General features: G+C 37.9%; 3 protein-coding genes, 1 long non-coding RNA gene and 2 other non-coding genes across 24 annotated transcripts in view; 4 read left to right on the top strand and 2 right to left on the bottom strand.

The window, feature by feature from the left end:
* Positions 1-4,769, top strand: part of LOC101737557 (heterogeneous nuclear ribonucleoprotein K) — a 37,073-nt gene extending 32,304 nt beyond the window's left edge. For 4 of the 7 annotated variants that reach the window (XM_021352803.2, XM_062673944.1, XM_021352804.3 and 1 more), the window contains 4 exons: positions 1,469-1,900; positions 2,799-2,968; positions 3,581-3,672; positions 4,323-4,455. In XM_021352803.2, coding sequence (XP_021208478.1) covers positions 1,469-1,900; positions 2,799-2,968; positions 3,581-3,641 — 663 coding nt within the window. In that variant the 3' untranslated portion in view covers positions 3,642-3,672; positions 4,323-4,455. Of the gene's footprint in view, positions 1-1,468; positions 1,901-2,798; positions 2,969-3,580; positions 3,673-4,322 lie in introns of all 7 variants that reach the window. The other 3 variants (XM_004933381.2, XM_062673945.1, XM_004933382.4) reach the window with 1 other exon arrangement.
* Positions 3,081-3,156, top strand: Mir2758 (microRNA mir-2758). Its single transcript, NR_107327.1, has one exon. It is a non-coding gene; the product is annotated as a microRNA mir-2758 (primary transcript).
* Mir7 (microRNA mir-7) lies at positions 4,039-4,123 on the top strand. The gene has a single exon (NR_107234.1). It is a non-coding gene; the product is annotated as a microRNA mir-7 (primary transcript).
* Positions 4,770-4,922: 153 nt separating the features above from the next.
* LOC101737795 (lysM and putative peptidoglycan-binding domain-containing protein 3) lies at positions 4,923-8,449 on the bottom strand. 2 transcript variants are annotated; one of them, XM_004933384.4, is made up of 3 exons: positions 8,156-8,449; positions 7,900-8,083; positions 4,923-5,576 (listed from the first exon to the last, which is right to left on the bottom strand). In XM_004933384.4, exons 1-3 carry the CDS (start codon positions 8,164-8,166, stop codon positions 5,028-5,030), a joined length of 744 nt encoding a protein of 247 aa, XP_004933441.1. In that variant the 5' UTR covers positions 8,167-8,449; the 3' UTR covers positions 4,923-5,027. The 2 variants fall into 2 exon arrangements, with proteins under 2 accessions (XP_004933441.1, XP_021208482.1); XM_021352807.3 differs by having other exon boundaries at positions 7,900-8,101; positions 8,156-8,344.
* On the top strand, positions 8,299-9,408 carry LOC134200660 (uncharacterized). The gene is made up of 2 exons (XR_009975666.1): positions 8,299-8,451; positions 8,969-9,408. It is a non-coding gene; the product is annotated as an uncharacterized LOC134200660 (long non-coding RNA).
* LOC101746168 (protein disabled) overlaps positions 9,235-27,604 on the bottom strand; it is a 33,676-nt gene continuing 15,306 nt past the window's right edge. For 11 of the 12 annotated variants that reach the window (XM_062673936.1, XM_062673935.1, XM_062673938.1 and 8 more), the window contains 14 exons: positions 25,624-25,809; positions 23,664-24,128; positions 22,986-23,195; positions 21,641-21,798; positions 20,626-20,719; positions 19,640-20,235; positions 18,717-19,060; positions 18,229-18,375; positions 17,615-17,720; positions 16,732-17,085; positions 15,831-15,904; positions 14,979-15,057; positions 13,841-14,146; positions 9,235-13,170 (listed from right to left, as the gene is read on the bottom strand). In XM_062673936.1, coding sequence (XP_062529920.1) covers positions 12,786-13,170; positions 13,841-14,146; positions 14,979-15,057; positions 15,831-15,904; positions 16,732-17,085; positions 17,615-17,720; positions 18,229-18,375; positions 18,717-19,060; positions 19,640-20,235; positions 20,626-20,719; positions 21,641-21,798; positions 22,986-23,195; positions 23,664-24,128; positions 25,624-25,809 — 3,504 coding nt within the window. In that variant the 3' untranslated portion in view covers positions 9,235-12,785. Of the gene's footprint in view, positions 13,171-13,840; positions 14,147-14,978; positions 15,058-15,830; positions 15,905-16,731; positions 17,086-17,614; positions 17,721-18,228; positions 18,376-18,716; positions 19,061-19,639; positions 20,236-20,625; positions 20,720-21,640; positions 21,799-22,985; positions 23,196-23,663; positions 24,246-25,623; positions 25,810-27,604 lie in introns of all 12 variants that reach the window. The other variant, XM_038017702.2, reaches the window with a different exon arrangement.

Raw genomic sequence — 27,604 nt, 5'->3', positions numbered from 1 at the left:
CATATATGAGTCGACTATTATCAAAGCCGGCAATGTGACTTTTGGACAATTATTGGTAAATCAGAAAAACGAATTATTGACTTTGTATTCCATTGGCAGTCACAAAACTCTTCGGAACGACATCTTAGATAAATAACAGGTTAAGTATTAACCTTTATTTAATGCAGGTTTTGAACCGTATTCTTTGAAGGAGACGATTATATTCAAATCAATCTGTATTGACATATCAATAACATTTTTTTGTCCAAATGCACAGATTGCCACCTTTGATAATAGACGACTCATATAAAGGAAAGTCGTGTTAGTTACACTATTTAGAACTCAAGAACGGCAGAACTGATTTGGCTGAAAATTGGTGGGCAGGTAGCTTAGAAATAGGAGAAGGACATAGGATACTTTTTAGCACGTTCCCGTGGGACGTGACATGAAACGTGGTATAAGAAAACGCAACTGACTGCTAAACGTAATGTAGTCTATGGTTAATTATAGTAGAATTTTGAAGTTGTCAGGTTGATGTGTTTGTTTCGAGTTTCTATTAGCTTATTGTGCCGAGATAGGTAATTATTAGAACGCCATGCCGCGCCCAACACGATCAAATATTTTCCGACGAAGCCGTAATGCAACTAGGATTCGAAACATTGCGAGTGAAAGGATTGAAGAAGAACAAGATATAAAAATATAATAATAATAATAATAACAACTAAAATACATGGCCATTAAAGATATCATTGAAAAACTTGCTTTTTTAAATTACATTAATTATCCAAATAAAAAATTGATCTTGATAAAATCAAAAGTCTGCTCATTTATTGTCTCTAAGGCGGAACAAAGTTCGCCGGGTCAGCTAGTAAATAATAAAAGACCTAATTGCGTTTTCTATTATCTTATCTTATCTTATCTTATACCTTTAAACGAGCAATTCTTGTATATATATAATCTGAATCTCGGAAACGGCTCCAACGATTTTCATAAAATTTAGTATACAGGGGATTTCGGGGGCGATAAATCGATCTAGCCACGATTTATTTTCAGAAAATGTTGTTTTATTCGTGTTTACAATAATCAACTCCTTCCGACGTCTATTGGCGAATAATAATACGATTTTTCTTAATTGAGGGCAGTTGCCCTGATTTGTTTGATTTGATTTTGTGTGATTTTGTTTGATTTGTTGCCTGAGTTCACCAAGACGGCGTTATCAAAAAAAAAAAAAAAAACGAGCAATTTGGGTCATCGTCTAGTATGTATAATGAGAAAACAAAACATTTGAAGCCCTCAATCTAATAAAATTTATATTCTTAACCAAACTGAACTTTCTTTTTACTGAATTTCAAACTTCACTGTATGAAATATAAGAAAAATCCTTTTTAGAAAACTAGAGAGTTTTAAGGACATGCAGACATTTTAAAACTTAAATTTTAAGCATTACAAATTATTAGTTCGAATATTAAAGGCTTATTTATTTATTTAGGTTCCAATAAAGGGTCCTATCCAAGCGTACGACCCTCACAACTATGATGATTTCTATGCGGAAGAGTATGGTGGCTTCGGAAATGGTCAAGGAAGCGGACCTTCTCGTAGCGGCAATGGGGGAATGCGAGGTCCGCCACGTGGTCCGCCCCGCGGCATCCCCCCCATGGGTCCCGCAGGACGTGGGCCTCCACCTCGCGGACCTCCTATGGGTCGGAGTGGACCCCCCGGTCCACGAGGCGGGTACAATGACTTCTCCGGTCCGGGTCCCCGTGGAAATTTCAACGGTCCTCCACGTGGTGGCTTCAGCGGGGGGAATTTTGGGGGTAACTTCAGCGGAGGTGGTCGAGGATCTGGTACAGGAGGTGGAAACTTCAACAATAACGGGGGTAACCAACAGGACACTTCGACGCAAGTTACCATACCTAAAGATGTAAGTGGTTTTTAATTATTCAAGTTTATATTTTGATATGTATTATAACCAGTGTCTGCCCCATGATTCACAATCGACCATGATCAGTGACCGCTGACACCTCAAAATTATTTTATATTAGATTCATTTTAGGTATTAATTTCTTAGTTTATTAACGTTTTGGAGGAAAAAAATATTTGTCCAAATTATTATTAATTACGCTAACAGCTAATAAAATTCATATTTTTATGAAATCCATTATAATAATATGTACATCGATCTATTGACATGATAAGTTTTATCGATTTTAAGACGTCCTATTAATTTTGATAAAGCACACCATACTAAGAACTGAAAGCAATACAATAATTATATAAAATTGGTCTCATACTTTGACCAGCAGCAAGAAACTGGATCAAGAATATACATGTATATATTTTTTTTTACTCCGTTTGGTAATTGAAGTTTTTTTTTGTTTGTTAACTGTATTTATTGACTTCATATATTTTATTTCTTGAATGGGTGGACGAGCTCATCGCCTATCTGGTGTTAGTGGTTACCGGGACCCATATACGTCAACAACGTGAATGCCGCTACCCAGCTTGAGAAATGAGTTCTAAGTTTTTAGTGCTTCGCGGCAGAAATAGGCGCAGGGAGGTGGTACCTACCCGTGCGGACTCACAACATGCCCTAACCACCAGTAGTCATATACTTTTGATACAATATTAGGAAGTATAAAAACTACTGCAACCTATTTGTTAAATTTTTAATTTCGCGTATATTGACTCAATCATATTTTTAAATGATCAAACATGTAACTAGTTACAGCAAACAACAAAAAACAACATAAGTCTAAACTCACCCCACCGTCCATTAAACACATCCACTCAAAATAACCTTATTTATTACCGTTTTACAGTTGGCAGGCGCGATAATTGGTAAAGCTGGTTCCCGCATCCGCAAGATCCGAGCCGAGAGCGGCGCCGGGATAGAGATAGCCGAGCCGCTGCCGGGGTCCAATGACAGGATCATTACCATCACGGGCTCGCCCGGACGCATCCAGATGGCGCAGTACTTGTTACAGCAGAGGTATTATTATATATTGTTACTATATAGGATCTTAGTGTCAAGGACACAGATGTCTCGTTGAGTGCCCTGACGCGTTGTCTATGAAAATGTCTGCGAACCGATGAAGTCTTCTAGTTTAGAAGACTTGGTAGAACACGTAGTAAGCAGGTGGAATCTCCCTGCGTGTTCTACCAAGTTATCTAGGTTGGAAATGCCTCGACAGGACAAGTTCATTACATAGCTTAGGTGACCTGTAGGTAGAACACGCAAGCTGTTCTTAATTATAAAATGTTGTTATATCTATTATTATAATTAATTAAGAGCATGGTACACATACTGTTTATGATAAAAATATAGCGTCTACATTTCAACATTAACCATCGCATGAAGCTTTCTCTGTGCTTACTGTTTGTCCAGCGTTATCATAAAAACTTTCGTATTGGCATGCAAATGTTAGGTCGTAGTCATTAAAAAAATTTTGTTCATTATCTACACATTGAATTTCGTTACTTGTTTTCACAAACAAATTTATTCCTTTTGTAAACATGTACAAAACAAACAAATTATATTCTCGTCAAAGACAATACATTAATTTGTAAAGTTAAATTACTAATAGATTTTATTTGACAATAGAATGTTTGAAGAATTTCCTGCACTTTGTCTGCAAAAAGACAAAACTAAGTTGACCATGTAACGGATAGTATGAAGTATGTAAGAACAGACAGGTAAAAACTATAACATTGTTTGTAGATTGTCTTTGGGGTTAAATATATTTTTATGTAAATTGATTGTGTGTTCGAAGAGAAAAATTAAAGGGAAGTTACTGCATCAACCATTTCACATTTTCAAGAGCTTTATTTTAAGGAAATTAATTTATTGTATTGTAGATTTGTATTCAATGAATAATTAATATGTAAACAAACAGGATAATGTTTATGATAAACAAACTATGTTCATATAAGGATATTACATGTACGTGCTGGAATGAACCTCTCTGTTTTCTTTGTAACACTTTAAATGTGACTAACAGAAATGTTTTGAAAATAACAATCTTTTTTAGGATTTCCTTCAACTAACAGGTGACATCATATCGCTTCGTGTTGTATGGAAGACTAGTGATTTTGTTGTTTTTGTTGACTAACAAGAAATCACTAATCTGCCTACAAAGCGACAGCATAATCTTCAGTGGAAGATCACATTCACACCTCATCAGGTCGCTTTGTATGATGACGCTAACACGTTTATAAACTAACTGTGTGGAATTATTAGTGTTGCTTTTGTGATGACTAACACAGATGATAATCTTGTTTTTATTACATGATGGTTTCATTTTATGGTCCATATCACTGAAAATTGTTTTTTTTATGTTTGACAGTGTGCACGAGAGCAATCCGAACCTTGGACGCGGAAACTTCTGATTCCGGCAGTTGGAAGAAGACAGGCAAATTTGTGGAGATTAAAAAAACCCCTCTTATCAGGTTTAATTTTGTACAGTAAATTTCAGGAGGCTCATATACCTAGTTGAACTGTTGTTCTTTATTATGGTCTAACCAGAAGAACTGCAATATTAAAATGTAATGTACCTAACGAACGCGACTAATAATTGTACGAGATTACAATTACATAGTATTTATGTATCACTAAGCTAGGTTTTGTTTTAAATGTATTTTTTCTGGAAAGGCAATAAATACTTCGAAGCATTTATCATAAACAGTTGTAAGAGAGAATAAAGATTGTGTCAATATTTTTCTTTTGTTATTCTGATCTATTTTATTCGGTGATAGATGAATAGAATGAAATAAATATTATTTTATAACATAAATTGTGGTTTCATTGAAGAAAATTATTTGTCATATATTGTGATGACCCAAATAAATATGAGGTTAGAATAAATACGAAGGCTCAACCCCCTAATTTAATAAGGAAACCATAACGTTCGTGGTATTATCACACGAAAACGAAGAAAATATAGGACTTGGTTAAAAAATTTATTAAAATTTTTAATTTATACAATGTACTGTGGTAAAAATGATATATCACACCTTAAAGCTTCTCAGCTAGATCACAAGACATTCAGTCATCAAGTACTATGTAAGGGTGGTAGGTCATCCATTTCATCATGTTCCTTGTCTAAATAAAACAATATATACACTACTGGTATCACCACAACTAGTAATAGCATGAAGCATACTAAATGAAACCATTTCAGTCCAAAATCAGCACCATGTGATGTCAATTCTTTCACAACTATAGCTTCTACAGGAATCTTTTCTTTGTTTGGCAACAATTGCGTGTCCTCTGTGACTTGTTCTGCTGGTTCTACGTCCGAATAAGGAGCAACAGAAGACGCTAAAGTGCTGTTCATAATAACAGCATTGCAGTCAATGGCATAGTCTTTCTCCTCTTTTTGCGGTAAACTGCTTTGATGTAACTGCGGTATGCCATTGCTTTGTAAGAGTTGCTGTATCGATTTTGGCGTTTGTTTCGAGGTTGAAGGTGTCGGCTCTGGTTGCTCTGATGGTATTAACTCTGTTAAGACAGAGTAAGGTGTAACCGGGACTTTAATTGTTCTCCTTGCAAAAATCTCGTTGTCTTTGTGGATTTGGTTGATTCTTTTCAATTCTGCAATCTGTGAATTAGGTGGATGATCTTTTTTTACTATCATTTACTATATTTTGTCACTATTAAAGTAATTATTATGTTATTAAATTAATTATGTCTCAATATTTCTAAATTCTCGAATTATTATACTATAGATGATTTAACCATAATTACCTTAAGGGTAGTTTTCATTATGTCTAACAACTAACTTAAGCTGAAGAAAATACTATTAATTACACTTGTTCTGTAATAAATGGCCAACATAGGTATTGGAAATTCAATCATAGAGTACAAATCATTGTATAGACTCCATTAACAGCTTAACACCAGGTATGCAAGTATGTATTGTTGTTAAACCATACAATCGCCTAAGTTCAAAATTAGTACATGTTGTTTACCTTATTTTAATAAAAAGTAGCCGTTATGTATACGACATATGCTTGTTTACTCAACAAATACAACAAAAATAGATTACTGAAGACCTAAAGATTAACCAAAGAAGCATTAAAGTTCCAGGTGAATATCTATAGTCTACTTAAGATAAATGTACCTACTTTTTATTAAATTATACGAAATCTTAAGATTCTATATAAATATATTGAAACAACACAAAAAAGATTTTCCTCATTTGCTTGAAAGAATTGAATTATTATTAACACCTTTGCCAAGCATCAATTTTAAATTTTGATAATGACTGACATAGCAATGAACTTAACACATTACAACACATATCTTTTGTTATCGAAAATTGAATTACATTACATGATAAGAGTAATAAAAAAATGAATTAAGATAAATAAAAATTAATAATTAGGAACAAAAAAATTACTGCATAGTTGGGTTAGCAAGTTCACAACTGATGTGTATGTTGATTAGTTACTGGAGCCTACAGACATCACAAAGTGAATTCGACCACCCAGCTTGGGATATTCTTATACCTTTAAATGAGCAATCTTGTATATATATAATCTGAATCTCGGAAACGGCTCTAACGATTTTCATAAAATTTAGTATACAGGGATTTCGGGAGCGATAAATCGATCTAGCTACGATTTATTTTCAGAAAATGTTGTTTTATTCGTATTTTCAATAATCAACTCTTCAAATCGACATCTATTGGCGAATAATAATATGTACTATTTTTCTTAATTGAGGGCAACTAACCGCTTTAAAGACACAAGATGGCGGTATAAAAAAAACCGAGCAAAGCGGTCATCCTCTAGTATGAAGTAAAATTGTGTAACAGATGTCCTACCCTCAAACCAGAATACAACATCATGATCGCAGGATGGTTTTACTTATCCAGTAGTTAGATAAATAGTAAAATTTTACAATTTGATTTTTATTACACAGTATTATTCTTATGTTATGGAAGTTATTTATGAACATGTGTTAAGTATGAAACTCCCCAGAAAAATTGTACCTATCTGTAATATTTAACACCAGTATAATATAGATTATGTGAGTCCACTGGGGTCTTGCTCTTTAAAGCATGTCTTCAAAATGAATTTAAACAACTTTATTCTCATGACCAGTATAGTGTTTTTTTTATTTTTTTATTGCCCTTGTAGGCAGACGAGCGTATGGCCCCCCTGATGGTAAGTGGTCACCGTCGCCCATGGACTTCAGCAATGCCAGGAGCAGAGCCAAGCCGCTGCCTACCGCATAGTAATCCCCTTTATAACATAATTCTCTTATAGTGCATTTATTTTTATATTATGTGATTTCAGTCCTTCATATAGCACAGACATCAGGAGAATATTGAATAATATGGAATTTCACATGTTATATTTCGATACTGTGAAATTTATAAAGTTTTGTACAGTTCATTATTAATTCCATGTACATTCGCACGTTGTTTCAATTGTGTTGTATTTATTATCTTTATACATATTGTGTTATATGGGGTCATACAAGCATGTTATGGGAGAACACCCCTACAACGCAGAACCAATCTACCGTGTTATAAGGGGAGGATTACTGAATATTTTCCTCATTGAATTTCTTGTTAAATGTGTAAAATTATAAAAAAAGATGATATTTTCAGTGAATTGAATAGGTTTTAATAACACTATTTTTAACAACAACTTTCTTTTACATTTTTTATAGCGAGCAAAGTTATGCATTTGATGCAATTAAATATTGTTTTTTGCACATTTGTATAGTTTAAATCACAAGAAAGATAGAGTTTTGACATGGTGTCAATGAGGAAACTGGTTTTAAAATTAGATGCAAATAAGGCAAATGGTTTGTACACAAATGGTTTTCACAAAAAATCAGGTTACAGAACTGTATTTATTATACTGAATTACTCAGTTATACAAGAGAGTATGCAAATTCTAAATACTTACGGAACAGTAAAACCTCAGGGCAATTGCTTGTAGCGTATCTCCTTCCTGAACTTGCGCCTCAATAAAATGTTCTTGTGGCTTAATTTTGTATAATTGTATGTCACTGCGGCCGTTGTCGTCGTTTTTTTTATTGTTCATCACGTCATACGATATTAAATCGTCTCCACTATGCATGACGCGAGTTCTGCGGGGTGTAAACATTCTTTGTAACACGTAAACAAGCAGTATCTTCTTGGATTTTTTCTACTTTTCTTACCTTTGTTTCATGGTGAAAAACGGTACTTTTACTGACAATGTCTAACATGACCCCAAATATTATTGAATGCACATCGATTTAAACATCTAAAACGTGTTAAATTTATTTTAATTTCATTTATAAATCAAAGGGATTATCCTGTGAACAGCTGCTATTTCAACTATTTTGACGGAATATCAATGTTTTTGACAATCAAACATTTGACATTGATTGGTGGCAAGACGGTACGATTTCTTGATGACGTCCACAAATAAAAACAGAAAACCACTTTATTACCAAGGCATTGTATTAGCACTGTAATTATTACCAATGCATTTTATTAGCACTGCTTATGAAATTGCTCTGAGATAGCTGATATGTAAATTATGAAATTTCCAATTAAAATTAGAAAAGCAGCTTATTCCTCAAAGATTAATCTACTGATTTTATTTTAGAAACTTCTTAATTATTGTATTATACAAATTGTATGAAAATTTGTGGCTATTGAAGACTTGCTCAGCAAAGTGTCCAAGGTGTCTATTATGGACGAATAGTATTAAAAATGACGCACATACCCGTCTGCTACTGCTATACATAATAATTTAAAAAAATTCGTCCGTGACTGCGTTCCAAAAATTAAAACATTAATCATAATAATTTATTGCCACACACAACACCATTGCAAACTTTTACGCGCGCGCAAAAAATGCAGGTTCTACGAAGTTCTAAAAATAAAAAGCTTAAATAACCACTTAAATAACAAGCTAATTTCTTTAAAACAAATTGCTTGAAATCGCGCTAGTTAAAAGGTCATATTTCTATTATTTGACATAGGTTCCATGGAGTCTGATAGTCACTGGAAAATTAGAAGGAAAACGTCCTAGAGGCCAGAGCCCCAAACGTTGGTCCGACCAGATCTCCGAGCAAACCAGCGGACCACTTAGCGCTGCACTACACCAGGCAACTGACCGGAACCGATGGAGGCTGGCAGTCGACAAGCTGAAACGGAGTCACGATCCTCAGCAATGAGGGAGCGATGGAGAAGAAGAAGAAGAAGAAAAGGTCATATAGGAAAATGTTTAATTAAAACAATTCATAAATTATTTTCAATTAAGTTTATAAATTTATTGGTTGAATATAATACACAGCAGTTAATCATATAGAACATAAATACCTTTGGTATTACGTCGTACTGGTGGTAATAATTGCACATAATTTTCGCTTTAGCTACATTTTATACAGAAAATACATTATTAAAAATTCTACTTATTTCATTACTAAGGGTAACTTCATTTGCAGTTTACGCTTTAATTTCATTCGAATATTCAGTAGTTGGTTTCCTCATTAATACAAATGTTCTGCGTATTAGGGAACGTACCCATATTACGTGACTCATTTGGGGGGGGGGGGGGGGGGGAGCGGAGTCTATAAAATACTACGGTCAGTCACAGGAGCGGGGGTCGACTTATATTCGAATATAGCGCGCAGTTTTTTGCGCTTTGTAAACTCACACTACATAATTCACTAGTTATTTAAGTGTGCATGCACTCTTATGACATAAAGACGAGTATGAACCAATTTTTTTTTTTTCAATTTTTGCCTGTGAAATGATTAAAAATCATAATTATGAATTACTACGTGAAAACTAAAGGGGGAGAGGGGGGTCTTGACATATACTACGAGTGATCACCGAGGGGAGGGAGAGTTCGAAAAAACTAAAAAAAAAAGGTCACGTAGTATGGGTACGTTCCCTTACATGGTTTCAACCGTTGACAGTTTTAAAAGTTAACTCTAAATTAATACCTTTTTGGTTGTCTGTTATGCGTCGACATGCCTCATCTAGGTGTTGTTTGGTTTTAGTTTTAACAACATTATATCGTTTCATGATACAAGGCATCATTCTCGGGGCACTACTACTGACCGATTACTTAACTTACAAACATAACAAAGGAAAATTGTTTTAAGTTAAAATAGTAGGTGTATAATACAAGTTGGACTTCAGGAATAATTTCCTAACTGTACACTGTTTATAAGTTGTATATTTTAAGAGTTATTACTAACTAAAAATATAACAGACAAAAAGTATAACTTCATTTATTTTAATTTTCTTTAATAGTCACTTATTAAGATTGAAGATAAACTTCGTATCCTAATACGTAATTATTTTTAGAGTCAGATCAATAACGCCCATAAATGCTTTATTAAATTTAGTGAGTATTTTGACAAATAAAATAATAGAATTTTTATATTTCAATAATATGAATAACTGTGGGCTGTGAACTCGTCCACCCATCTATGCAATATTTTTTTTTTTTTAAATCTGAAAAATGATACATAGTGAATGCAAATATGTAGTTGGTATAAATACAAACTAGGGAAAACAAAATGCTTTTTGTGAGTGTCCTAGAAAAATTAACAGTCGAAATGAAAGGTGTTTATATATAGTGTATCACAATAACTTTAGAAAAATTATGTGTTATGTGATAAACTCTGTTAATATAGTAGAATGACAAATGTTGTTGTATGGCTACCACATCAACCATTGTAGCATAGCGCTTTATATCAACATATTATTTTACTGCATTGAGGTAGAGCTCTCAGCAAACACGCTTGTAAGTAGCTAATATACCGAAGCCTGTAGCCGTATTTATTAACTTCTTTTTTCACATTGATTATATCAGTTGAAATGAAAACTATCTAGTTTTTTCTTGACTTTCCCAGTCATATTTCCAGGACATTCGAAACACTAAAATAAAATGCAACACTGTTTTATTTACCTAATCCACTGGAGAAATGCTCACGTTAATAAATGAATAACAATTTATTTTATAAATAAAACTAAAAAGAACACCCTTTGTAGCGTGTGTTCAAACACAACTTTGTACCCACCCTTTAGGTTCAACATCAAACCGACTCAATGGTACTTATATATTTGTTTTCCGATGGCAAATTATATATAATAGTTTCTAATCGATAAATTTAAATCCGTTTCAAAACTTATTCTAGTTACAAGTGGCTTCTAAAAGTTCTCTATTGAACCTTAATAGAACTCAATGATGCAAGAGAATTTATTTATTAATTGTTTACCGAATAAAGACGGACAGCCCCGAGTCAGTCTTCACAATTACTACAGTTCCGAAAAGCATTTCATCTAAAAAAATATAACGTGCATAATCCAAAACATTTATCATTATTATTTACATTAAAAAACACAATATATTTACATATTTCTACGAATACAATCGAGTTAAATTAGTTTTGTGCCCGAAAATCACGATTTTGCGATAATTAGATTGAATAATATCGTGTTGAAATGTCTTTTTTTTTGGCTGGACGCACAGACTATATGGGACGTGAATTCATTTTTATTAGGTGATTTTATTTTGAAATTACATTTACTTCAAAATTAACATACCCATTAAACCAATTAGGTACGTTTATATGTTTTTAATGGAGTTTCTGTCGATTTCAATTTTATTTTGATGAAAACATATTTCTTAGTATTCAAATAGGTAAAAAAATCATTAAGCAAAATGAAGCCAAACATATAACTTAACATTGTACAAGTGTAGTGTACAATATGCTGCTATTGAATTTTAATAAAAAAAATTGAATCGCTAATGAAATTAAGAAAGCTGTTCAAAGCGCGCCGCCTTATCCATATCACAGGTTGAATAACATACTAAAATACTAAGTCTAAAGACTAAGGATTTGACTTAAAAAATAATCGAACAATTTTCGAAAATTTTCGCTTCGAATAATTCTCCCATTTATATAGAACTAGCTTCATTGTAACTCTGAAGCATGCTCCTGAAAACTTATCCAAAAATTTAAACATTTTAAATTTGCAATTTTTTTTAAATTATAATTCATGTTTACATTTAGAACATGTTATGTCTTAATTCACACAAACTTTTGAGTCAACATTAAACTTGATATTGCAAAATTATATATACAAAACTTCAGTGGACACAGTCAGGTGAAGAATGTTTTGATTTTTAATAGGATTTGAGTAATTTTTAAAAGGATTTGAGTAATTTTTAATCAATTTCGGATAAACCTAATTTATTGTTATAGAAATGTTGGATTGGCTCTCAGTTTGAAAACAAAAAGGGATAATAAATATTGCATTTAATTTAATTGTTGACTAAAGCAATTTCTGTCCACATAATTTTAAGCCGGAGACATGACAAAGTTTGGAATATAGGTACTATTTACACGGGATATCTTGTTAAATATACACTTTGTCTAGTAGGTACACAACAGCAAAATGTTTGAATAAAAACTGTTATAGCTACCTAATATATACTTATTTTAAAACATTCATCAATACATTTATAAAACACGAAGATAATTTGATTGAAATATATCAAAATGTTATCAGGTAATTTTAATAGTTATGATTTGTTTTGAGAAATAAAATAAAAATTAATAATATAAATGTAAGTAGTATTAAAAATAGTAAAGTATACGTAAATGAGATCGAAACAAGAAATATAAATATGGCAAGACACATTTAAAACGAGGAAGCGTCTTAATAACGGAAAAGATAACACAACTCCGATAACATCCAATATCAAATCAGCAGTTCTAAGGCGACCAATTTCACTTCATGAATCTATCATAATTTATCTAGTTCTAGTTTTAGGATTCACGCGTTATCAAAACCTTGGAAGTCTCCGGGCCAGTTCTCTCTTCGGGCCACTCGATCGGAGCCCGTGCACGCGAAGAACGCATCGCCTTCGAAGGGGTCCGAGTCTCGAGTGAATATGTTAATCGATTCCGATTTCCTGATGTCTTTGTGGGGGGGAGGTCTCGCGCGGAGGGGGGGGACGTCGTTCTCGTCCTCCTCGGCTATAGAGGCGGCCCGGCCCCGCGGCGTCGACACGGCCGTGAAGTCGTCCTCGAACATCGAGCGAGGTGAGATCGAGTCGGAATCGAATCGGAATCGAGTCGTGGACGAGTCGCCGTCGCGGGCCCGCGCGCTGCTGCCCGACGCGGGGGACGCCGTCACGTCTTCTGATTCGAATACGAATCTGAAATTCAACGGTGCGACAGCTGTGAGACCTGTTATCGTTTTTTTTTTTTAATAGCTTAACTGCTTAGGTGTGCGGACGAGCTCACGGCTTACCAGAGTCCAGACATCTACAACGTGAATGCCGCCCACCACCTGAGATATGAGTTCTAAGGTCTCAGTATAGTTAGGTACATTATAATTTATACTATACACAATTCAACCGGCCTCACGTATGACGTAATAGTATATACGTAGTGTGTTCCGGTGAATACTGAAATCTATACAGAACTAGCTGACCCGGCAGACTTCGTAGTGCCTCAATCGATAAAGAAAAGACCTAAATTTTTGTATAAAATAAACTTAAAACAAACAAAAGAAATCCGTCCGACACATCAAACAACACATCAAAGGAAAAACAAAATTGTTATTTTTATTTAATTCTGATCATTTTCATATTTATCTATCTTTTAAACCTTCTCTGGACTTCCACAAATAATTCAAGACAAAATAAGCCAAATCGGTCAAGCCGTTCTCAAGTTTTAGCGAGACTAACGAATAGCAATTCATTATTATATTATAGACTCGTCTACTCATCTAGGTAGATTATTAACCTATAGATTACACAAAAATAAATTCTAAACTTTTTCTTTCAAAAATCCATAGACAACTTTATATTTTGAATATTTTACCTCGTCCCTTCCAGGCTGGCGTAAGGCGCCCGTTTCTTGGTCGTCGGTGTCGGCGTTTCCTGGAAGTCGTTATCGAAGGGCGAGTCCCTGTCCCGGGGCGAGAAATCATTCGAGAACCGATAGTCTCTGGGCCGCGCTCTGGGTTCGTCCTTGCGGGGTCGCCGACGCGACTCTCTGGACTCCCGGGAGTCTCGTGACTCGCGCGAGTCCCTGGACTCTCGGCTGGTCTCCCGCTCGCGTTCGCGGTCACTGTCCCGCCTCGCATTCGTGGACCGGCGTCCGGGCCACCCGAGTGTTGAGCCGTATCTTAAACAATTACACTTAAATTTGTAATCCAGTAAGAGTCAACTATGTAAAATTTCCTCGGGATAAAGAGTTATTTGGATCACTTTCTAATCCATAATTATCAGTCGATTTATTAGTACGTAAAATCACGGAGCAGCGAACACACTACTGTACTGATACTACACAGACTACTACTACTACTGGGTACAGTTGTACCCGCTGTCGCCCGGGAACAGATTATTTATTAGTGACGAACAGGCAAACATGAAACCAAAGCGCATGAGAGCCGTGATGAATAAACCACCGAAGTAACCACCCGAGCGCACCGGGCGCCCCCAACTCGTGAAGTGGGGGGGGGAGGGCTGTAACTAAGCTGTGTGGGTTTAAATGACCTGATTTAAAAGCTGACAAAACTCTAGTTCTTGATCGTTTCTGGTTAACTTTTTGAAGGGTAGAGCAGCCGTTGGACTATTAAAACTGAGACTTAGAATTTATGTCTGGAGGTGGGTGGCGGCATTTACGTTGTAGGTGTTTATGGGCTCCGGTAACCGCTTAACGCCAGGTGGACCGTGAGCTCCACCCACGCACCTAAGCAATAAAAATAAAAAATAAAACTAGATTTGTTATTAAAGCTCCTAGAAGCACGGTGCCCTTGACAATGACCGATCGAAAGTTTTACCTCTGACTATACTTATTGCTAAAATAATTTTGTTTTTTTATTATATTTTTATTGTCCCTGTAGGCAGACGATCATATGGTCCACCTGATGGCGAGTGGTTACCGTCGCCCATGGCCCACAGCAATGCCGCTAGCTAACGTAATGTAACGTTTAAATCAACGTAAAGGACTTTACCTCCTGTCATTATCTTCGGTTTGCCTCATTTCAGCTCGACGTCTCGTCTCGCGCCATCCAAGTGAACCATAGTTTCTTTCTGCGAACAAACATTCATTATTGATCCGATTCCTCACTCTTAACTTAAACAGACCATAACAGGTTAAATGGCCCATTTTGAACTTTTGCATTGAAAATTGCATGTATCATCTTATTGCTTTTGCATATTTGACTTCATGACTTTTCTTAACAATTAATCTACAGTTATTATACAATTTTTTTAGTTTTGTTTTGTCTATTTTGAGTAATACTTGTATTTTTTTATCCGTGTTACCCGGAGTGTTGCTAACACGAACCCTAGCAAGAGCAGTGCTTCGCAGAATCTACCACCTGATCGGAAACGCGACCCACTGAGAAGATCCGGCGAGAAACTCAGTGGGCTGTGTCTGTGGGTTAATTTACTCGCCGAGCCCTTCGTCGCAAGCGACGGGTTCGACGGGCATGATGACCGGTGTTTGAGGTACCTAAATTACCTATCCTCACTCTTAAAAGGTGCGGCTCGCCGGTGACAGGGCTTGATGGCGGTATTATCGCGAGGACGTGGTTGGAGGCGGTCACGAACTTCGATAATAAGGAATAAGACAAACTAAAAAGAATGTGCGGCAGTTCTCAAGCGCCTTCACAGTTCACTGGATTACTGTTTTTATCACCATATGAAATCTTTAATGTATACATACACCACCAATATTAAAGGTTCCAAATGTTATCGAATGTCAGGAGTAGATAAATATTAATTATTAAAACCAATGCCACCAACCAAATAATGACGTTAAGACGTTTAATTAGTTATTAACGTAATTTAAGGGGAATTACCGTCTCTCCTCCATCTCTGGTCGGGCCAGCGTTCTCTGGGCGATGATCTGCCGGAACCGCACCCGTCACTGTAACTGTGGGTCAGATATGCAATTGTTAATATACGTATGCCTGCACAGAACAATGTTCTTTCAGCGTGATGGTTACTTTTTTTATACAACCGTACTAACTCTGCGCAGCTAAATTTTTTTTGCAATAAAAAATGAAAATTAAAAAAGAGTTTAAAAAAAACTAACAAAATAGGTACGCTTTTATAGAAAATCCAACTAAAAAATTGAAAATAAATTTTAATTAATTTGAATTACAAATGTAAGAAAAAAAGCGTGGCGTGCTTTTCAGGATATTATCAAAATAACCCTCCTACTCATATCTGTTCATAAAATATTTATAACTACTGATACCAGGCACTATTAAGCGCATTAAAACGTGGACGAGCCCGCTTGGTGTCAAGCGGTTACAGCAGACGGTGAACAGAAAACCATGAACCACTCGCCTTGAGGCATGAGGTCGAATCCTTCGTAATATTGTATAAGAGCTATCCCACCCTTCAAAGCGGAAAGTTTGTGCGGGCGTGTGGGCTTATACTGCTACCAATAGATTTCACTGCAACGATTTTTGGTCGAGGATACCGTTACTTTTCCGATAAAAAAATAATAATTGAGAAGTACAACGCCATCTATCGCCGAATAGCCGAACGAACATCGAAGGTACTAGTAAAACCGAGAAGTACAACGCCATCTATTGTCAGATAGCAGAAATGCACATTAACGCTACTCGAGTTGTCCAGAATGTACTCCATAAATCTAGGGATGTCGTATCAACTATAAAAGCGTTAGATAGCGTTACTCTTATCGGCGTGATAGTATGAATCGAATTGAATTGCGAAATAAAGCGAACTTACTCATCTTCTTCGTCATAAGAATGTCGTTGTCTCCTATGCCTGTCTCTATCCTTCTCCCTGTAATCTTTGGTCGGCCTCTCTCTGCTACGAGAGTCTCTATAATCTTGACTATAATTTCTATCTCTGTCCCAAGAGTCGTTTTCTCTTTCTCTGCTCCTCCTGTCTCTCCTCTCCCTGTGGTCTCGATCTTTGCTGATGTCACGCCTGTCTCTCCCGCTGCCTGAATCCCTTCGATCTCTTGCGGAATCTCTTCCATCTCGTTCTCGTTCGCGCATGTCTCTCTTATCTCTTATTTTTTCCTTTTCCCGTCCGCTACCGGAGTCTAAGCATTCCCTCGAACCGGATGAGTTGTGTCTAGATTACATAAAAGTTTCCTATTAATTCCAGTTCTAATGAATTAAGGCAGTGTGAACATTACGATATAAAGGTAGACTCAGGTATCTTACTAATTTGTTTGGCTGTTGAACACAAGTTACAGTTAGCAGAACATTTATTTTTATTGCATTGATGTGTGGACGAGCTCACAGCCCACCTGGTGTTAAGTGGTTATTGGAGCCCATGGATGTCTACTACGTAAATGCCGTCCCACCTTGAGATATAAGTTCACCCTTCATACCGAAACGCATTACTGCTTCACGGCAGAAATAGGCGGGGTGGTAGTACTCACCCGTGCGGACTCACAAGAAGTCCTACCACCAGAACTATCGCAGTACTACTATTATTAGTATATACTATCCCGTTTTTCTTTCATTTAATGGTAGGACATCACAATGATTATTAGTACAGTACTAATACTAATGCAATAAAGCTGAGCGAACTCTTCTGTCCAGATTATTACAATCACAAAAAATGGGGGGTATTTTAATGTTAATAATGTAGGTACCTCGACTCTCGGTCTCGATGGTGTGAAGGTGGTCTAGGCAGTCTGGTCACCGGAGGCAAGTCTTCATCCCAGGGCGACACGTCTCTTGACGACGACGAAGTTTGTACTACAAACCAAATTATGATTGACATACGAGCACACGTCCTAACTAATGTGCCGAAGCTAGTACATCAGTAGGGTCAAGGACCATAGTTAAGCCTTATTTCCAGCCCATAATAGCCCACTGAGTTTCTCGCCGGATCTTCTCAGTGGGTCGCGTTTCCGATCTGGCTAGTGTTAGCAAAGTCGTCATGTCAGAGTCGCGTGAGCTCATCTACTTACGCTGACATAGCCTCTCAAGGCTACCAGGTTAGGTAAAAAAACCATTATTCTTAGAAGAGAACAAGTCTATATAATGTGTTTTGCAATTGACAACGAACATAACATAAGTGTGTAAGTTTTATACACTTGACATCAAATTGTCATCTTATGTCTTTAGGTTATATATAAGGTGTAGATTTGTGTGTGTGTGTGCGTGTGTGTGTTCGTGTGTGTGTGTGTGTGTGTGTGTTCGTGTGTGTGTGTGCGTGCGTGTGTGCGTGTGTATGCGTGTGGGTGTGTGTGCGTGTACGTACCAACGACAGTCCTGGTGGCGGCGGGGCTGTGTCGCGGGCGGTGCGAGCGACGCACGCGCGGTTCGGACTCCCGCGAGTCGGAGGACGCGCCGGAGCCCCCCGCCCCCCGCAGCACGGCCCACCGCCCCGCGCCCCCCACGCACTTCTCTGATCACCCACACAAACATCATATCGACATTGTATTTGAGCAAAAATGATTCGATTCACGCAAACTTCCAAAATTAATTCTCGATGCAGGTCTCAAACATGTTTTGTGAGTACGCACGGGTAGGTACCACCACCCCGCCCATTTCTGCCGTGAAGCAGCAATGCGTTTCGGTTTGAAGGGTGGGGCAGCCGTTGTAACTATACTGAGACCTTACGAATTTATATCTCAAGGCGGGTGGCGCATTTACGTTGTAGATGTCTATGAGCTCCAGTAACCACTTAACACCAGGTGGGCTGTGAGCTCGTCCACCCTTCTAAGTAGTAAAAAAAAACATTTGTACCTTTTGTATCGGGTGAAGATCCGCTAACAACGTCGCTAATGGAGCCGGTCGAGACCCTCTCCGGAGGCCTCAGTTCCCGCACCGGAGTCAACTCGACAGCTACGTCCTTCTTATCCTCATTTCTCTTTTCCTCTTCCCTCTCTTTCACGCTCGGGCTCTTCCTGAACGCGTCTTCAACGTGCGTGAACGAGAGAGAACTATTATCGATGCAGTCGAAGAAGTCGGAGTTATCGAAGCCGTCCGATTTTTCATCGGACTTCTTTCGTTCCTTTGGTATTTCTGGAGGGAGGGACTCAAACTCGTCGGGGGGCTCGGTTATAGTTATTTCGCGTAAAGCAGCGTATCTGAAATAAAAATATTACGGTCATTCAAAACAGTTTTTTTTTTATATCATATCTCTATATTTAAATTCAAATTTTAAATTGGTGGTAGGACCTCTTGTGAGTCCGCGCGGGTAGGTACAACCGCCCCGCCTATTTCTGCCGTGAAGCAGTATTGCGTTTCGGCTTGAAGGGTGGGGCAGCCGTTGTAACTATACTGAGACCTTAGAACTCGTATCTCAAGGTGGGTGGCGCCATTTATATCGTAGATGTCTGTAGGCTCCAGTAACCACTTAACACCAGGTGGGCTGTGAGCTTGTCCATATAACTAAGCAAAAAAATCAAAAATCAAACTCTCATCGAGGGTTGAATGGTTATTTGGTTTAAGGGACATTGCGCTTAATACGCGACATTTATCTTTGTAATTATAGGTGCTTCTTATTTAGTATTAGCATTAACAGTTCGATGTTTTCAATTGAATTTCAATAAAGTTTACTCCATTGAAATATGTACATGAAAAAGTTTTTTTGTTGTTACATTTTTTCCAAATTTTAAAAACAGCCTTTCACCCGTCTATATGATAAATATGATAAACATTTTAACCTGTCACTGGAATCTTCTAGTTTGATTTCGACGGTTCCATTACTGTCACGTGGCGAAACACTGCCCCTCGTCTTGTCGATCTGCAGACTCTTCATCACCGATTTTATGTCCTCGATTTTCGCTTCAATCTGCGAAGGTTTCGGGCTGACCGACTTCCTGAACATATTAAACGAGTCCAAGGTCAGCTCGTCCAAGCTCTTCAAAGGACTTTTGGACAGTTCCTTCGTTTCTTCACGATCTTGCTTCGATTTGATGAGGTCGTCGATCGCAGTCAACTCTTTGCAGTCCGAGTCGGTCTTGTTATCGATTTCGCCGTCGCTCGGATCCAAAATCGATTTCGCCTTCAGTTCTTGCTCTTGTATCTCTCTGAAAACCGCGTATCGATCGAACGAAGGGTTCGCCTTTTTATCGAAATCATCGAAGTTCGCAACGAAGGTTCCGTTCGTTTCGGTCGAGGGAGCGAAGTCGTCTTCGAACTGCGGCTTGAAATCTGTCGACGCTTCCGGCGCTGACGGAATAGTGCTGTCCAATTTACGCGGTATTATCGATATCGATGTCTCCTTCTCGGTCTTCGTGGAAGGCTCTACGTGTATGTGCTGCCATATGAAAAAAAAAACAACGTGTTATAAAAAAAAATGGTGCGCTTACAACTTAGTGTGCGTGATATAGAAGTGAAACTTCTTTTGCGGTGTGTAGTATTGTGGTTTTCTTAATTTTTCATCCCTAAATAAAATTTCTTTTGTATTAAGAAATGCTATGTATAAGTGAAACGAACTAGCTTACTTTGTCCTTTCCTTCTCATCACGGTCAAGTGGTTCATGATATGATTTGTCTATTTTCTCACTCTCACTCTTCCTAGATTGTGTCTTTTCTCTATAGCCGCAACGAATCTGTCACGAGTTCAGTTTTACTCTCAACGCTTCTAAAGAAGTTTCACTTCAATAATAAACAACATAGTAACAGTTGGAAGAGTACTATGTACATACCGCACGGTCGTTGTCAGCCGCCAAGTACGACCTCAAATATTCAGTGAGTTGAGGCAGAGTCATGGACGATAGCGTCGCGGCCGGCACTCGTAATCTGCACACACAAATGCGTCTGTAATGCACTGTCGTGGTCCAACAGCAGACATGATGAGTACCACAAATATATATATATATATATATATATATAAGATTAAACAACATAACAACTACTGCTGGTAGGACCTCTTGTGAATCCGCACGGGTAGGTACCACCACCTTGCCTATTTCTGCCGTGAAGCAGTAAGGCGTTTCGGTTTGAAGGGTGGGGCAGCCGTTGTAACTATACTGAAATCTTAGAACTCATATCTCAAGGTGGATGGCGGCATTTACGTTGTAAGTCTATGGGCTCCGGTAACCACTTAACACCAGGTGGGCTGTGAGCTCGTCCATCCATCTAAGCAATAAAAAAAAAAAAATACATCTGAATCACTCGACATCTGAATCACTCGACATCTTAATACTTTAAAATTTTCAGTGCTATCGAAAGGCACTATGATTTAGCGAATGCGTTGCGTCAAGGAGCGTTGGACTCATCTAGTCAATTTATGTGACATGAAAAGAGCGCGACGTTAAACCGCAGCGCTAAGTACGCGTTCCGTTTGACGAAGCCTTTATAGCGAGGGCGCTCTGTTTGACAGTTTATTACCATAATAGTACAACACATCTCAGCGTCACAGCGCGCCGTCAGTTTAGCGTTCTGACGTGCGCAATTTTTCTATTTTTATTGCTTAGATGGGTGGACGAGCTCACAGCCAACCTGGTGTTAAATGGTTACTGGAGCCCATAGACATCTACAACGTAAATGCGCCACCTACCTTGAGATACGAATTCGAAGGTCTCAAGTACAGTTACAACGGCTGCCCCACCCTTCAAACCGAAACGCATTACTGCTTCACGGCAGAAATAGGCAGGGTGGTGGTACCTACCCGTGCGGACTCACAAGAGGTCCTACCACTAGTAAAGGGATGTGGGGGACCTGAGCGCGAGTTCGTCCATGGAGCAGGTGAGGAGCTGCGCGAGCGTGATGTCGAAGCGGCGCGCGGCGGGGAGCGGGGGGGGCGCCGGCGTCAGGTACTCGTCCTCGCTGCTGTTGGTGCCGGCGGACGACAGCCGCGGCTTCGTCTTGCGATCCGCCTGCGTCGAACAACCATTGGTTACACCTCAACGGGACTACAGTTGAATATGCAATTTCGAAAAGGGCACATGTCGCATATTTTGACAAATACGTTTTTTCATATACATGTAATTTTGAGGCTTACCTACACCCATTTTATAATAATTCCAGTTATTTTCAATTGCTAATTAACATTAAAATATATCTCAAAAGTTAATGTTTTAAAATTTTACACTGCTTTAGAAAATGATCAGTTTTTTTTATTCTCTAAGCAGAGGACTGCGTTTTTATTATTAGCAGGACTCTACATGGTGGCGAGATTTTGAGGTAGGCCTATGTCCAGCGGTAGACGATTGTGGGCTCATGATTATGATGGTTTTTTTGTTTGTTTAGGTACCTTTGATTTATCCTTTAGTTAAATCAATGCAAACTTTTTAAGTATCAAGTCTTTATAGAATATTTCAGAACCGATAGTTCCTACTTCCGTGGTCAATTGCTTTCGTTTTATTGGAGCAACTTAGTCTAAATGTGTGTATATTAGTATTCACCCGGTTGTCGAAATTTTACTATAATTAATTGAAATTATATGTTTGAACATTATTAAGGGTCTGTTATCAAAGACTATCATCGCCAAGGCTACATACACTATAGTTAAATAATATTGAAGGCAAAACAATATTAATCTATTCTCAATTTGAACACAGACTGGTCATGGGCGTGGGTGTGTCAAATGGATGATAATGTTTATCACATTTTTTTATTATTCATTTAATTTATTTTTTACGCATAATTTAAAAAAAAAAAAGAATAGCATCTGCGCTCCTTCTCTATATAAACTATGAGTGTGAAACATTTCATACTACTCCGCCAGCGTAATTTTCGTAAAAAGGAGTACAAAGTTTTTGCTTCACGTATAAATAGGGAAAAAAAAGATGTTTTCCATAGTTTGCAAACTGTGGAAAACAGCGGTCAAGGCTTTAATAAGCAAGAATTCCAGACTTTTGACAGAGAGGTCGTGGTCATGTATCAGTCACTCTCGCAATGCGACGCCATGTGGCACGGTGTTTCGCAGAGTGAGAGCATTCGTTTATGTTGGAGTGAGTTACAGATTTTATGAGATCGGGCTATTTTCCAAAAAAATAACTTGGCTTAAAAGTCGCGTTACTACAAAATCCACAAAAAAAAAGGCAGCAAAAAAGGCGCTTACTATAGGCTCCTTCTTCCTGGCAGGCTTAGGTAATGGCGGTCCGACGTCAGAGTCTTCGTGTTCAGTATCGTGCGGCGGTCGAGGGGGAGGTCGCACTGCCAGCACTTCGCCTGTCTTCTTGGGAGGGAGGGGAGGAGGAGGAGAAGCATTCTCCTGGCTCATTTTAGAACTAGGCTGTGGACGTTGTCTTATTGTACTCGTGTCTGTGCCCTACAGAAAAAAAAATACGTGACAATTCTTGTTTGGCATGACTTTTTGGCGGGAACGCGAGGAGTGAAGTTGTGTGATTTGTTTTATTTTGTCTATTTAGTGTTTCTTCGGGTTTAAATGTGTAATAATGGTGGTTTATTAACTGTTTAATATCTGTGAAAGTGCACAAATGTGGGAAAATGAAACAAAGCCGCTGGACGTAACTTCTCGGGATCCTCCAAAAAGTCCACTGTCAAAATCTTAGTAAATGACCACCATTTTACTGAGATTATATTTCATCCCAGTTGATTAATGTTTCAAATTAATCATCTTCATTTCATTTCACTCCATGATATCATTTTTCATCAAAATATGAATATAAATTAAAATAAGACATGACTTAAAGGTCTCAGTTACCAGGTCATAAAATCCCTTAAAAAATAATCTTGTTTGGCATAACGAAATGTATTTTTGTTATTTTAGACGAACCTGTCTTTGGAGTCTTGGCGATTTAGGAGCCGGTTCCGGCGGCAACGACACCTGCAGGGGCCCGTTGAAGACATTCCTCGCACCTTCCAAGCTCGGTTCCAATTTCTCTAGCGCCGAATCTTTCGGCACGGTTTTCGGTTCGTCGGCTCTCGGCGCGCTAGACTTGGGGAACTCCTGCATACTCGTGAACGGATCATCTTTGAACGAATCGGAAAACGGATCCGCGTTATCAAAAGGATCGGTTTCCGCGAACGGATCGGACGCGAAAAAGCCCCCCCCGAACATTGCGTTCTGCGGCTTGGCGATGGCGACCGACCCGCCCGAGTGGCGCGACAGTGACGTCATCGTCGTCGCCCGACCGTAGTCGGCCTTGCACTCGTTGGCGACCGGCGTAGCATCGCTAATCAGACTCTGCGCGACCGGCACCAGGTCTTTGAGTACTTTCTTTGGGGGATTTTTGAGATCCTGAAAGAAAAACTTTTTGTCAACGTAAGGTTTACTCCGGCCGGTGCCGAGGGGGTCGAGTTCCGTGAATACGTCGTAACCGAGAGTCTGAGCCGCGCCCGTGCCCGCCTGGCTCACCTGCAAACACAGGCACACGTAAGACTTGCATGTAGACGTGACATCAAAACTTATTAAAACTACAAACATTCAAGTTTTATCTCTAACGGATAATTTTATACGTGCATTGTAATTCTCGCGTTTTTTTTAAATTCGCGTAATCAAAAACACGTGTGATCGTGGAAGCGTGCATATAAAGCAGCGATCGGGGAACTTTTTAAATTATTACCCCAAAATATTTTTGTGTAAGTTGTTATTACCCCATGGCGGAGAACAAAAAAAAACGAAATAGCTTCTTTTTAGAATCTTTCATTATAACCCCCATGATAATTTTGAAAAGAAAACAATAATTAAAAATTTAAGGATTCTAAAGAAGTTTCACTTCAATATATACGTTTTACTCAAAAAAGTTTCATATTTACCCCCCACAATTTCATTTTACCCCATTTCGGGGTAATTTACCCCGGTTCCCCGACCGCTGATATAAAGGGTCACACACACACAAGGCGGGCTCCGGGTGGGCTCATGCTCGGTACTACAAGTGTCACGAATACATAACTACCGCTTTAGTCTTACAAGTCGTTTCTCTTCTGTGAATTGCAACGTTCATAGATAGCCAGACGTAACACGTGACAGGAGACAGTACATTACAGTACTATGCGAAATATCAATTTATTCTCTTAAAATACCTATAATTCTTTGATTTATAATATAAATATGCAGAGTGTGAAAGCTCTTTATTCGCTGGATATACATTCTATGAATATAGAAAAGCGCGTTTACAAAAGATATTCGGTTGGATACCTACATACCTATTGGAATTATTTTTATCAATGTGTTTGTACCGATGTACTCATTAAATCCGCGAATAAATAAATCTTTAGCCATTAATATCGAAATCAGGTCGCATTTTTTAAATCCGCGAATAGTTAAAACGCGAATAAATAGATTTTACTTTAAAAATCGTGCAAATTTTACTTCTTTGTTTATTAGTAAACCATGCAATATTTCTCCTTTGAATACCATTCAAACAATTCTTTTGCAAAGATAAATGTTCATGTCACTTGTCAGAGAACTTCACATGAACATACATACAGATTATTCAGATATTACTCTGATGATATTTAAATTTTAATATTGTATAGTAAGCATTTAAATATTTATTAAAACAATTATTATTTATTGTTAGAATACTATATTATTATTTACATTTATTAATTAATAATAAGAATTATTTATATATTTATTGGGATTAAATCGCTATAAGCAAATATTATTAGTTATCATGCGAACAGCTCAATAGCACAAAATTATCTTTAAGCATGCAAAAGTACTTGCCAAATAAAGATAGGTCAGACGAAAATGAACTTTATATGAAACAGTTTAGATTGATACTCACTGGTTGCTCACAAACACTGTCCACTATTGGTGCCGGTGTTGTTTCCAAGTCCGAAGAAGCCGGTACTATGTCGAATGGGAGGGTGGTCGGTGCTGTCTTGCTAGGGCTGAACGTGGAGCGCTGGGTGGCGGGGGTGCTTCGCCCTCGAGTGGAAGCCCCCGATGGCGGTGGGGGAAGCAGTCCTTTCTGTAAAGTAAGCAGACACGCTTGTTACATGAGATATTAATCGAAATTGCATTGAAATAACTGAAAGTTGAAATAGGTAAGACACTTAGGAAGCTCGAAAGTTTTTATTGTTCACGCATGAACGATCTATCTGATCAACTTAATTAGGACACATGATCGCATCGATACAGAAAAAGGCAATATAGTGATACATAATATCCATGCGAGCTTAAAACGCCCCTACCAATGGCAATTATTTAAATTCACACATGTTTGCGGGGTTTTTTTGTACTGTTTGAACAGATGATCGAGCTCACGACCCGCTCGGTGTCTGGAATGGTTACTGGAGCCCATAGACATCAACAACACAAATGCAGCCACCCATATTGGGACATAACTTGAAATTCGCCGTTCTATAGTACGACTGAGTCACTCATCAAAGCGTAACGCATTACTGTTTCGCGGCAGAAATAGACAGGGTGGTTGTACCTAGCCGTGCGGCCTTTTTCTTTTTCCTACCTAAGCTGATAGCCTTGAGAGTCTATTTCAGCGTAACCTCAACTAGTAGGTGAGCTCACGGGGCTCAAGCCTGACGACGTTGCTAACACGAACCCTAGCAAGAGCAGTGCTTCGCAGAATCTACCACCGGATCGGAACGCGACCCACTGAGAAGATCCGGCGAGAAACTCAGTGGGCTGTGTATGTGGGTTCATTTATTCGTCGAGCCCTTCGTTGCAAGCGACGGATTCGACGAGAACGATGACCGGCGTGCGGTCTCACAAGACACTCTAATACCAATAATTACGGAAAATATATTTTTTGCAAAACTTCATTTTTATAATCACAACGTTATTCCTACATCGCGGAAGTCATTTGTGAAAGCTTGGTATGTACGTATTTCACTAGAAAAATTGGTAAATGCCTTTGAGATATTCGAACACCGACTCATTCGCTAGAACGCAGCGGGCGTCTAATTATTTTCCCCCAAATACGCATTTTACAATAAAATCGCTCTAACGATACTCTAGCAACACTTAAGCGGATTTAGGGAAATAGTTGGTCAGTAAACATAGGAGAGGGCATAAATCTATAGCTGGAATATGTTATGGTCTTCCGCTCTTATTATCGGAGAGAAATTTGGTTATTTGTTATCAGTACATAGTATAAAACAAAGTCGCTTTCTCTGCCCCTATATCTGTCTGTTCCTATGTATGCTTAAATCTTTAAAACTACGCAACGGATTTTGATGCGGTTGTTTTTAATAGATAGAGTGATTGAAGAGGAAGGTTTATATATATTTTAAATATTAAAATATATTTTTTAAGTATATATTTTATTTATATAGTAACATCCATTAAATAGTGGAGAAATCAATAATAAATTCGCTAGTTTTTTATATAATTCAGTTTCTGTCATAGTAACATCAACGTACAATAGATGGCGCGAGAATAGGAACGCTGTACAGTATATACCAGCGAAGGTTGTGCATCCATCAGGTGGAAAACCAGCTCATGAAGCACCCTGAGCATCGCAGTTGTCATCCTTTGATCTGACTTTGGTCAATAGACTAGTTCGTTTATTTATCTAACCCAATATTTTACCAAATGTTAAGAAAAAATCTAAATTTTTTTAATTATTATTATTATTATATTATTTTCTTTAACTCGTGAAAATGTAGAACCGGTTATGGATTTGCAATGTTTAAAATTGAGTCTCTGATGTTCGCTTTTTATTGCAACTAAATCGTTTTTCAGGGTTGATTTACGCGGGGAGATTTCCTCGAATACAAGGCCCGTATTTACTTTGAGATCAAGTT

The sequence above is a fragment of the Bombyx mori genome, chromosome 19, assembly GCF_030269925.1.
Source record: "Bombyx mori chromosome 19, ASM3026992v2".
In the NCBI taxonomy this organism is placed as follows: domain Eukaryota; kingdom Metazoa; phylum Arthropoda; class Insecta; order Lepidoptera; family Bombycidae; genus Bombyx; species Bombyx mori.
The sequence above is the reverse complement of the archived record's forward strand: the minus strand, read 5'-3'. Positions and strand labels throughout refer to the sequence as shown.

Coding starts and splice junctions, on each gene's coding strand:
- LOC101737795 (XM_021352807.3), bottom strand. Junction 5,577..7,899: donor CCCTGAGGTTTTACTGTTCC/GTAAGTATTTAG, acceptor CCTAATTCACAG/ATTGCAGAATTGAAAAGAAT.